The sequence below is a fragment of the Alosa pseudoharengus genome, unplaced genomic scaffold (genome assembly GCF_046254945.1).
Source record: "Alosa pseudoharengus isolate Yale_2024_CS ecotype anadromous, Long Island Sound unplaced genomic scaffold, YU_APseudo_1.1 YU_APseudo_1.1_scf_18, whole genome shotgun sequence".
Classification (NCBI taxonomy): domain Eukaryota; kingdom Metazoa; phylum Chordata; class Actinopteri; order Clupeiformes; family Clupeidae; genus Alosa; species Alosa pseudoharengus.
This window is the reverse complement of record NW_027468650.1, coordinates 20,935,716-20,948,215: the sequence shown is the minus strand read 5'-3', so window position 1 is coordinate 20,948,215 and position 12,500 is coordinate 20,935,716. Positions and strand designations below refer to the sequence as shown.

General features: G+C 44.8%; 1 protein-coding gene across 1 annotated transcript in view; it reads right to left on the bottom strand.

The window, feature by feature from the left end:
* odad2 (outer dynein arm docking complex subunit 2) overlaps window positions 1-12,500 on the bottom strand; it is a 59,428-nt gene that overhangs the window by 10,313 nt on the left and 36,615 nt on the right. The window contains exons 9-10 of the mRNA XM_076291296.1: window positions 7,037-7,225; window positions 3,285-3,506 (exon numbers count right to left, since the gene is read on the bottom strand). Coding sequence (XP_076147411.1) covers window positions 3,285-3,506; window positions 7,037-7,225 — 411 coding nt within the window. The remainder of the gene's footprint in view (window positions 1-3,284; window positions 3,507-7,036; window positions 7,226-12,500) is intronic.

Sequence of the window (12,500 nt, the reverse complement as noted above, 5' to 3'; positions counted from 1 at the left end):
GGTCAAATGGGGCTTTGGCCGAATAAGCTCTTTAGCGGGGGTCAGATGCAGGCTACTGTACACGGCCACATGACGCAGTGTTAATAAGGCCACCACGCTGTTCTCTAGACTGAGAAAGCAAAACAAATACAAACACACACACACACACACAAACACACACACACACACACACACACACACACAAATACACACAACAATCACACCCCGCAGCAATACACGGAAAACCAGCTGTCCAGTTTTGCTGTCATGGCTTGCACTACAAAAAAACATTCTGTTGCTTAACGACTTTTGCAAATTGGACATTACTCTTTCGGAACACCCAATGTCGGGTCCAGCCTCCAATTATGGGCAGTGCTCAACCACATACACAGCAAGGGCAAATCCAGCAGAGGCACACCATTAAACGAACATGGGAAAAAATATTTGGCTGCAACCGGCGAACCACTTCATAATTTATATCACAGTTCCTATTCAGAAAGAGAGAAAGTGAGAGAGGGAGAAAGAGAGAGAGATAGAGAGAAACAGAGAGAAAGAGAGAGAGAAAAAGAGAGAGAGAGAGAGGGGGAGGGCAAAGGGATCTATTTAACTCTGTGTGGTTGCGAATGTTTTCATGTTTTCTCATGTGAAAATGGAGTTGTGGAAGCAAGAGCACAGATTGGGATTCGATTACAGTATCGGCCAAACAAACCCGTTTTGCCGGCCCCAAACATCGCTGCCGCCTCTGTTTGCTGACATGTCGCTTGCGGGCATGGGTCGGCACCAAAAAAAAAAAAGAAAAAAGGAAGAAAAAAAAAGAAAAGACGCTCAAATCCATTCGTCAACGTCACAGGGAAACATAAACACGATGTGGGAATGAGTTATGGGTTCAGAACCTGACGTCGGATCTGATAACACACACTAAGCCTTTTGTCCTTCTCTCCCTTTTGAGGAGGGAATCTTTTCTTTTTTTCACTCTCTCGGGATGTAGACTGCAGTAGTGCGGTGCAGACAGTACCCCCCCCCCCCCCCAACCCCATAGGGTTTGTCGTTCTGGACACCAGCGCTGCTGTAAAGCCTGTGAAAACACGAGGGCCTCTATTTTTCGCTAATACCGACACAAGTGTGAGTGGTGTTTTCTTGGAGCGGACGCTTGCCAAAATACCTCCCTGCCGCTTGACCCAAATCCAGATTTGCCTGATTGCTCGCTGACTTACATGTGCAAAAGGCCTCGACAAAAAAGGCGAGTACGCATCGGGAGCAGGAACCTGAAATCAAGGCTGCAGAGGAAAAGAATTACGCTGCAGAACAACACCTTTTCATGAGAACAGAAGCTTGACCTGGGCAATGACCACCCCCCCCAACCTCACACACACACACACACACACACACACCATCCGCCTTAACCACTGCCTAGCTCACCCGGTCCTCCTCTCTTTCCTGTCCTCTACCTCTTCTCTCTTTTCTCTCTCTCTTTCTCTCATCCAGGCCAAAGTCACATTCTGTGCCCCCAGAGTTCTTGCCGCCGCTGGCTTGGCAACGGTTACCCTGGGCGCTGGGGCTTTTCTGCGCAGCGTGGCGATGGCATGCGTGGCCCCCGGGGCGGAAGAGCGCGGCACTCTGCACACACACACACACACACACACACACACACACACACACACACACACACACACACACACACACACACACACACACACACACACAGCTCACTGTTTGCTCTGCTGGTTCCCAGGGTGGCGAGAGAAGCGAGCCGGTCATTCACGCTGCTTTTGCGAAGAGAAACGCGGGCCTTGTTCTGGGACCTTGCCGGGGGCCGGTGGGCTGACCAGGTCAGTTTGGTCGGGTCGAGTTGAGTCAGATTGGGCGTCAGCGCTCTGGAAATACTTTCACAGGCTTTTAAAAAAGTATTAGTGATGTTCTCACACCTCTACAAAGAGGGAGACACGGTTGACCTTTGATGGTGAGAGATGGACAGACAAACAGACACAGGAAGAAGAGAGAGAGGGATAGAAATAAAAATAGCCAGAGAGAGAGAGAGAGAGAGAGAGAGAGAGAGAAGGAGATAAAGGAAAAGTAAAAAACGGAATGCATAGGCAGGGGAGGAGAGAAGAACTGTGTGAGGGGTGGGCACACAGACCAACTGAGAGGAGGGTTGAGTTGGGAGCCTTGACAAACGCGACTTTGAACCACAGAAAAAAAAAAATCCTTCAGTAGAGTTTGTTTAGAAAAAGTGGCACTGGTAATTCCCTCTGACAACCTACATAATGGAAAAACACACAGTTGTGGATAAACACAAATGTTTTAAGTCATTATCTGCCTGGCGAGGGGCCACTGTATAATGTGTTCTATCACTCACAGGCATCTGGACTGACAGGGTGAGGCAATGACGGAGGAGAGAGGCCCACTGTGTGATACACACTACCCCAATGCCACACTGCATTACAGTGAGAGCCATTAGACCTCAGCTGGTCAACTAGCATACGGTTTGATAGAGAGGAGCTGAACAAGGAACCAACAGCATGGCAGAGGCCACCAGACGAGCATCTGCCAAAATCAACAAATACAGCATTTTAAACTGCCACAAGTTCTCTGTGGTGAGCCTGTGTGTGTGTGTCTATATGTGTGTGTGTGTGTGTGTGTGTGTTAGTGGTTTAGTGTATGATTGTGTATGTGCGTCAGTGTAAGAGTAAGTGGTGTCCCACCAAGAAAATCCCGTTTTTTGTTCAATTGTTGTGGTTCATCAGCAAGTGAATGTGCTTGCCAGAGTGGCTATATGGTAATGACGTAGACCACACTGTTCTCAGCCATTTGTTTGTAATGGTCGTGTGAATAACTGTGTGTGTGTGTGTGTGTGTGTGTGCTTGTGTCTGTGAAATGTAGGGAGTATAGGCTCTGCAACATGATCCCAGCACATATTGACACAGTTGGTATACGAGATGTGGTGAGGGTGAGTGTGTGTGTAGAGCCTGATTCCGCCCAGGATGGGATGGGAGCTGCCAGCTTTCCAAAAAGATTCAGAGTGTTCAGAACATACAACAAAGAACAAAGTTGTTTGTTTGTTTGTTTAATTTAAAGCCATTTCAGCAACTAAGGCTATTTAATGGCCAGAGCATTGTGAAGAAGTTTATACCATTTTTTTTTTTTTAAATCTATGCTATTAAGATATTCTAAAACTTTCACAAAGAATCAAGAAGCATTATAAAAAGGTTTACAGGACATTAATGGTTGGGGTTATTATGTAACAGTGTGTTGAAGATGCTGGCGTATGTGTGTGTGTGTGTGTGTGTGTGTGTGTGTGTGTGTACCTTGACCACGCCGTTCTCGTGCATGGTGATGCAGTTGTTGGGGCCTTTGGAAAGCTGGAAGAGCGCCTGGGCAGTAGCCTGGTGGACGGAGGGGTCCTTGCTCCGCAGGTAGCGCACCAGGGGGGCCACGGCGCCGGCCTCGCCGAATGCCACGCGGTTACTGCCCCACATGCAGCAGCGGGCGATGGCCTCCGCCAAGTGACGCCGCAACTTATCGTCCGTCTGTCACACACACACACACACACACACACACACACACACGCATGACTTTAAGTCATTTCCCAATACCAGCCCCATCTTTCTCCCCCATTGGTCTCCCGTCACTCTTAAATGTCCAATCGGCATAAAGAAAAAAAACGAGCCAAAATCAAAAGAAATAAAGACACAGTGTCAGTGATAGTGACTAGTGACAATGTTAAAAATTACATCATTTTCATCATGTTCAATTTATCGTGCTTTGTTCATTATTGAGTAAATGTGCCTATTTTACCAACAAACACACCCATGGGCACCTCTGGGCCCTGGATACGAAAAATGACGGTTGCGTCAGTCTAAAACTAGACAGTTGCTTCACCTTGGCACCTCTTCGCTCCAAGTGTAAGGTAGGGCCCAGAGAACAACATCTCTGCTGCCGGTGGAAGGTTTGGGGCCCGTAGACAGTCAGGGGTTACTGCCAGCGGTGGCTGAGCCCAGTCAGTGGAAAGTGTTTACTGTTATGAGGCTCCGGAATGATCTGTCACGCTCCAATCACAGGTGATAAAGACATCAGCTTCACATGAAAGCTCTGAATCCTTCCACCGGCCCCTGAGTACGGAGCAGCCTGCTGCCTCAGTGATGGGGAAGCACTCACTACACATATGCACATGGAAAACTCACATCGCTCCATGGGACACAGATTAGTACCTCACCCAGGGCCACATCCCAAGACCTGCATGAGAATGCAGGGCAACAACAACGTGTCAGATGCTTAGGAGAAAAAAAGCGTGAATTCAGAACTTTCCAGGCCTTTCAGTTGATTTTTGAAACCTTGGTGACCTTGATGTACAATTTCCTCCTTGCAGTTATAACATGGTCCTCTAACGTAATTTAGTAATGTGCAAATCTGTCCAATTACTCAGCTCCATGTCTAGTTGGTTGTATGGCTGAGGATCGGAAGCATAACTGTAAGATAGGCTGATGTGTCTGCATGTTTGTCTTGGATGATTGATGGAAGTGTTAACTTTTTTAAGCACACATCTGCTCTACATATGAAAAAAACATGCTCTGGGCCAGTCTTTGCCTGGGTATAGCATACGTGTATTTTGTGTGTGTGTGTGTGTGTTTGGGTCCCAGTGTATATCTTGGCTAAACTCAGAATAATTGATCTCTGATGTGCACTGGCATAACACCCTGCTGGTGAATAACTCCACTCTAAGAATACCTGCATTCTAGGAATAGCTCATTTTTACTGCATTCTAGGAATAGGCTGGGTGGCTATTGATAAGATGGGCTGTTGGATGATTTGTCAGATCGTAAAAAATAACTGCACAACTTCATTTTTTTGCACAACTTATATGTGCGTAGGAATGTAGAAGCCTAAGCCAAAGCCTAGAATGACATCCTAAAATGTCTTGTTCTGGGCAGGTTACCATCGTAGAGATGTAAAAAATGCTAAAAAAAAGATTTAATATTTTAAAATGGGTCAGTTCCACTTCTTTGTACCAAAAACAACCACATTGTGTCTGCCTTTCAATGTCTTACTTTCGCTTTTTCATGTCACTCACTGTGTGCCAGCTAGACTAAAATTTATCATAGCTTAGCTTCACAAATAGTTTCAGTATTTTTTTACAGTACTGCTCCGCATTTTCTCACTGTTTGACATTTTATTATATTACTTTAATACACTGTCAATATCAGAGAGGATTACAGTACGCTCACGATGGAATGTGATGGTAAGGGTTGGAAACTCACACTCTACAGTAACCTTGTCTGTGTTAGTGGCTAGTCAATGCTTTGAGAAGAGGTGAGATGCAAAGACAGAGCTGCTGAATGCAACCTTTTATGGCTGTGACAGCTTCAGTTTGAGTTACGGGACCGTCGACTTACCACAACATTTAAAATACACACGAACGAGAGTTCACACGTGTGTGTGTGTGTGTATCTATGTTTGTGTGTGTGTATGTGTGTGTCTTTATTCAGACCACTGTGAACACATGCCCTGTTGACAATACATTGGTCAGCTAGTCGCCACCACACACTTGACCTTTGTGTAGTGCAAAAAGGGTGGCCATTGATCAATGCTTAGACAGTAATGCCCTCACGCATAAACCTCCTAAATCATAGCCTGAGAAAGAATCACTGTGGCCATACTTCAGCAACACACATCACAGACTAGCTCCACCTACCAAACTTATGTTCTTACTTATGAGCTACAGTATGTAGGCCAAGAACAATGTCACTTTTTACTCTCTACTCCTGCAACATCATCAAACAAATCGAAAAATACATACAATATCAACAAAGAGGGTTGAAGTGGACTACTATTAGTAATCAAGGATCTTTGGTATGAATCTTCATTTTTGTTTTAGGTATGATCTGTGAACAAGTAGTTATGTTTTGCAATAACTGCAATTCTACATCACATGTACAGCACATTGTGAATTTGATTTTTTGGCAAAGTACTTTGAACTACTTTTTTTCTGAGTGGCTTAACCTACCTAGCTACATTTCTCTTCAGTTTTGCTGTAATCCAATTACTTCCACTGTGAAGTCCCCGACACATACTAAGCGTGTAAGCGAGTGATTCCACTCTAGGTTCTAGGGCATTCAAGGATTCTGAAGGAAGCCAAGTGGATAAAGATGAAGAGAAACCTAGCTGCCTCTGATAGCGGACCCAGAGGGTTCACAACAAGCTTGATTACAGCAGAACAAGAGCTATCTTAAGAAGGGAAAAGGGACACAAGTCGATTAACAAATGCAGCACAAAACACAGTCAATGAACGCGAGAGGAGAGTCGGCTACTCTCCTCTAACAAGGCGATTAGCAATTTAATGCCCGGTTTGCTTTCACTGTAAGACAATTTGGTTTTAATGCAAATGACATTCTTGCTCAAAACTTCACCAATTAATGTAATTATGCTCTCAAACAACATTTGGAACCTGTTAGCTTCTGAAGATAGACCCTAGGTTGTTTTTGCTCCGGAACATTCCTTTAAGCTGACTGATGACTCTGCTACAAGTGTTTGTACATTTCAGGGGATTGCAGTATATTGCTGCAGCAGTATATGATTTATTATGAAACTGTCACCCAGCAGTTTTGCTGTGCAGGGATTAACAATTGAAAGTACACATGTACTTAAAACTATAACACATACTGCAATACAAATATCTTTCCTATTGTGCTGTAGTCTGCTTACATCACTTTTCAACTGACTCTCACTTACTTTGCCGATCACAAGACAAATACACAATTCAACAACTTGAAATCATACTTAAAAACAGTACATGTCAATGAAATAATTGCTTTCTAAAACGAGGGAACAAAGCTATTTGAGCCCAGTTTCTGAGATCACTGGACATCAGCACATCTCTGAGAAATGCTTTGCCCTTTCAGAATTCACAGAGCTCCAACTGCTGCATGACTAGATGATTGCATCTGGATCTTTTGTTTTTGGAATTTCCTTTTCAATGGTGTACATACAAAATCAAGTGCTTAAAATGTATGCGTCCTCTGCCTGTGTGTGTGTGTGTGTGTGTGTGTGTGTGTGCACTCACTGTGTTGGTGAGTTTGGCCAGCATGGGCACGACTCCGTGGTCAGTGATGACTGCCAGGTTCTCTTCGTCTTTGGCGATATTGGCGATGGCGGCACACACACTGGCCAGCACCTCTCCGTTGTTGGACTTCAGAAGATTAACAATCAGTTCCAAGCCACCGACAAAGGAGCGCACCATTTCCCCTGCATCCTGAAGTCAAAAGAGCCTGTCATTAGAGAGTGAGTGCGTGTGTGTGTGTGTGTGTGTGTGTGTGTGTGTGTGTGTGTGTGTGTGTGTTTGAGAGAGAGAAAGAGAGAGTCCTTCAAGAAACCCAACAATGGTGGAGTTAGTCACTAAGTCCTAATCAAACAGGGAGGACATTCCAGAACAGACCAAGCAATGGTGGCATTGGGCTAGGATCCACCAATCAGGCTAAACGAGGCGTCCATTACACCTGGCAACACCATACAGTTCATCTCTGGATTAGATCCACATACACTTTAGCTAAAGATGCACTTTGACTAGACAGAAATATAATTTTACTTACTTAAACAAAAAACAACCACAAAATGCCACATACATACAGTAGTCTCTGTCTATACTATTTGGCCTTCAGCCTATGCCCTTTACAGCACTATGTATTAGCGCTGTGTAAACTTTGGAAGAGATGGGTAATATGCAGTAGTTCACAATTCTGTTGAATGAGGTCAATATCTATAGCAATTTTAATGGTCCATGGTCAATTTTTCACGTTCAGTTAGAGAGTACCAGAAATAGAGGGCACCGTGCAAAACATAACCATATCAATTGGCCTGTATGGTCAAAGGTACAAGCAAACTGTAAATATATTTTTTCCTGGAAGTCAAGTGGTCGACTGTTTGTGTGTGTGTGTGTGTGTGTGTGTGTGTGTGTGTGTGTGTGTGAGGACAGGACCGATGACATGCCCTCTGGACAAGCGGGCACACACACACTACGCCCACAAGCGTGGGCTGCAGTGACAGTGGCAGGGCACTGGGGGGTTGACGGTGGACAGGGGCCGTGCCAGCAGACTGGTGCGAGCGTCTGAAGGGCAGCCACACAGGAAGAGCGGGCACACACAGAGGCTTGGCTGCGACCGGTGCCCGCCCGCTCTCGGCCTGGCATCATGAGCAACACACACACACACACACACATGGCAAGAATATCTCAGGACGGCCAAAAAAGATATCTTTATTGCGAGAGCGGCAAGTGTGTTATTATGGCTTGTAAAATGCTCACTCCCATATCATTGAGAGCCCAGAGCATGTGTACACTAATAATAGTATATATATATACCAACAGCAAACTCAACACTTCTATCACACACTGCAGCTAACTGGCTCAAACACACTTGAAGGAGACTAGCTGAAGAAAAGTTTACACAACACTCTGGGTTCTTACCCGCGTCAACACTGAATCATGCTTCGAGGTCCTACTCAGATCCCTTAAACACTGGCAACTAAAATGTTAACCCTTACCCTAAAAGTACCCCGTGGCATATATTTCAATACAGAACTTTCAGGGTTCCTCTTAATATATTCTCTAATTGAAAAAAAAGTATTTTAAAGTATTTTTTTTTTTAGTAACATACTACAGACACAGACACACTGTTGACCAGACACAACAGGCAGATGCACAGGTGGATTGAAATGGTAGCATAGCTGGGTTGTGGCATAAACAGAGACATCAGCATAGAAATGTGCAGTGCACAGACAGAGGGCCGTCTGACAACAATGGAGCCACTGCTCCGCTTCTGATCATAACAGGCTGCAGCGCTACAACTAATCAGAGCAACGCCGTGGCCCAGCCCTGCCTGTCTGGGTTAGGGATAGGGGAGGAGAGGAGGAGAGGAGGAGAGGAGGGAAGAGAGGAGGAGAGGAGGGAAGAGAAGGGGGGGAAAGAGAGAGGGAGGAGGGGCCGGCTGTCAGAACAGATGCCAAAAGATGAGCTGTGTGCTGTGGGTTTGGGCCAGAGGAGGGGTGTGTGTGTGTGTGTGTGTGTGTGTGTGTGTGTGTGTGTGTGTGTGTGTGTGTGTGTGTGTGCGAGTGTGTGTGTGTGAGTGTGTGTGTGTGTGTGTGTGTGTGTGTGTGTGTGTGTGTGTGTGAGAGTGTGTGTGTGTGTGCTGATCCCCACTTACACAGGAAACGCTACCTCAGGAATACTGATCAATGGAGAGAGAGAGAGATGGATAGAGAGAAAGAGGGGGGGGTTGAAAAGCTTAGATGAGAGCCAGCAATTGAGGAAGACTACAGAAGCCGCCAGCTGCAGCAGGGTCACTAAGCGTCCTTTTCATGGAACTAAACGGTAAACACACACACACACACACACACACACACACACACACACATGCAAGTACATGCAGTATGCACACACACACGGACACACATCACAAACACACACACACACACACACACAAACACACACAAACATCTCCACACGCAACAGTTGTCTGAAGCTCAGATAGGCAGAGGGAGAGAGAGGGGTGGTGCAGACAGGAATAGCAAAACGAGAGAAATAAACAAAAGAATGTGGCACAGTGACCATTCTTGTGCTTTGCAGTAATACGCTGTGGTGACCGGTGCTGTGCTGTGCTCTGGTACTCTGGTATGCGTATGCGTGTACCAAGCTCTGTAGGCCAGCTCTGCGCCATAAAACAAGACAAGAGTCTGCACCAACCGGATGACCTCTGTCAGACAGAATGGCTGCAGCAATAAATGTCACATGTAGGGACGGTCAACGTCCACTTTTGGACATGCACACATTTCACTGCTTGCCTCTGACTTACAGCATGCGCTACTGGTCTGCTGCCCTCTGCTCTAGCATGGAGCATGTTGCACCGGTCTGTACTTTCACTAACAGGTCTGGGGGTAGGGGAGGGTTTGGGGCTGATGGGTCGCGTGCCGTAATGGTGCTGCGCTCTACTGCTCTGTGATCAGTCACTAGCTTTAAGCAGTCAGAGCTAAATGAGCCATTACCAGAATAGCCGTGGATAGCCAAAGAGCCATCGCCCTCATTATAGGAGTAGTATTCCTTGACTGAGATCGGGCTTGTGTGTTGAAAAGCACATGTTCACAAGAGTCTGTACTTGTGTAAGTGTGTTTATATATATATATATATATATATATATATATATATATATATATATACAGTATATATATATATATATATACAGTATATATGGTTAGGCTTGGGTATCGAATATCGAGTATTGGTTGGAACCGGGACTATCTTTGCGATTTTCCCGGAATCGTTCAAAAGTTTAAATTTCGATTCCTACTTTCGATTCCCAGTCTGCCGACAGGAAGAAGAAACGGCTGAACACCAACGAAGAAGCGCATAGTTTAAATTAAAATTCATGGAGAAGGTCAGACTATTTCATTCAGAAAGCAGGGTTCCCGCGGATCCTTAAAAAGTCTTAAATAGGCTACAACTGAATTTTCGAAAGAGAGGTATTAAATGTGCGTATGGGACCGCCAGCGAGTGCAAGAGAGCGAGTGATGTCTCCATCCAGTTTCATGTATTTAAAACGCAATTGTATAAGTGATAGGCTATTAGGCTACGGGAGGAAGTGTAGTGGTTGCAGAGTGAAGATGTTTTTCACGGGTTTGGTTAAAGGTGTGAAAACGGTAATAATACAGTAGGCCTATGTACAAAATAATATGCCTGGCGTTTTCGTGGTGTAGCTGAGGCCTGAGAGATAGACAGGGTAGCTTACGTGGAATGAGGGAGCCTACGGTAGAATGAGCGGGAGAAAGAGTTGGTAAGCCAGTTAGCGATAGGTTGGCCATATGTTCGAATTTAGGACGGACATATGGATTTTAAAAGCCCTGTCCGGCGTCCGGCGCAGCCTCAAGCCGGACGTTTATTTGCTCTCCTTTTTGGAGTTGCGCTTGGCATCTAAAGTCTTTGCTCGGACGCAGCATCGTTTCACAAACTATGGACGCGAAGACTGCTGGTGAAATTATGTGCAGTGCTTCGCAATCAGGAGGAAATACTGTATACCGGTATGTTAAGTTGATCTGTTTGCATCTTTCCAGCGTGTGTTGCTGGCCTAGCCTAGGGAAGAAAATATCTGTCTAAGTTATAATAGCCTACCTGTAATATCTGCCAGCAGCTTGCTTGCCAGCGTTTCCCAGTAGGCTAGGCCTACTTAGCAAAAGTTGTGAAATATAACCGCATATGTTTTGAATGTCGGCGACTGCTACATAAAAATACGTGCGTTCATAATACGTGCGTGCTTGAGATGAAACCAGCAGTTTTCAGCAGGATCATGCTAGGAGGACCTGTCTCTTAATTAATTTAAAACAAGTAAATGGTTTTACAATGTTTCAGTCAAGCTTTGGTTGGTTTAGATACAACTGGTATGCAAAATGTAAAGTAGTGGATTAACTTTAATTTGCTGTGCTGCATATTGGACAATAGATGCACATAGTAAATTATATAAAGTAGGCTTATTAAAATATGTAAATAGCTTAGTTAACTTTGAAAAAAATATTTAAGGGAATCCAGTCCAGTGCACATGTCTTTGGCAAGTAGCCCTAGGCTACTACAGACACAGGTGAAGAACAGCCTCAGCAGTAAGCAAAACCAAATATGTACAGTACAGCCAGCTTCAAAAGCAAGCAGTCCAGACCCTAAAATTGGGCATTTATAGCTGTGAAGGTAATTCACACACAATTATTTTCTTTCGCCAAAATATTTTTGGTAACTTCTGTAGACATCCAAAATGGGGTGGGGGTTAAAATTAGTAGGAAAAAAAAACTATTGCATTAAACAGTCTTGTATATCTTTTTGCCGTGGTATAGTCTTACTTTTCATTTAGATGTCTTGAAAAGGTCTTAAAAGTCTTTACATTTGCACTTGGAAAATGTGCAGATACCCTGAGAAAGACCGTTGGTTAGCTAGCTCATTTAAAATATCCTAAACTTTTTTTGACCCTGCCTTTAAAAAAAATCGGAATCGAGAATCGTTAGGAACCGGAATCGAAATAAGAAATCGGAATTGGAATCGGAATCGTTCAAATTGAAACGATACCCAACCCTATATATGGTACACACACACACACACACACACACACACACACCTATGCCCGTACTACTTTGGTGTATATACAGTACATCTGTGTACTCATAGTTTCAATAGAAGTATGCTTGAGAGGGTGGTGAGTGAGTGAGGGCGGTAGGGGATAAGTCTGCTAGGGTGTGAGAAAGAGCAAGTGTGTGAGTGAGAGATTAAAAGTCAACAAGGGTGCAGGTGTGTGAAGAGGATGCTATGAGTGTTCTGATTGGATGTCTTTTACAGTGTTGCATACAATGTTAAACTGTTTGACTGAGTGTGTGCTGATGTGCATGTGTACTCTCGTGTGTGAGTGTGTGAGTGTGTGTGTGTGTGTGTGTGTGTGTGTGTGTGAGTGAGTGTGGCTGTGTGTGTGTGTGTGAGTGAGTGTGGCTGTGTGTATGTGTGTGTG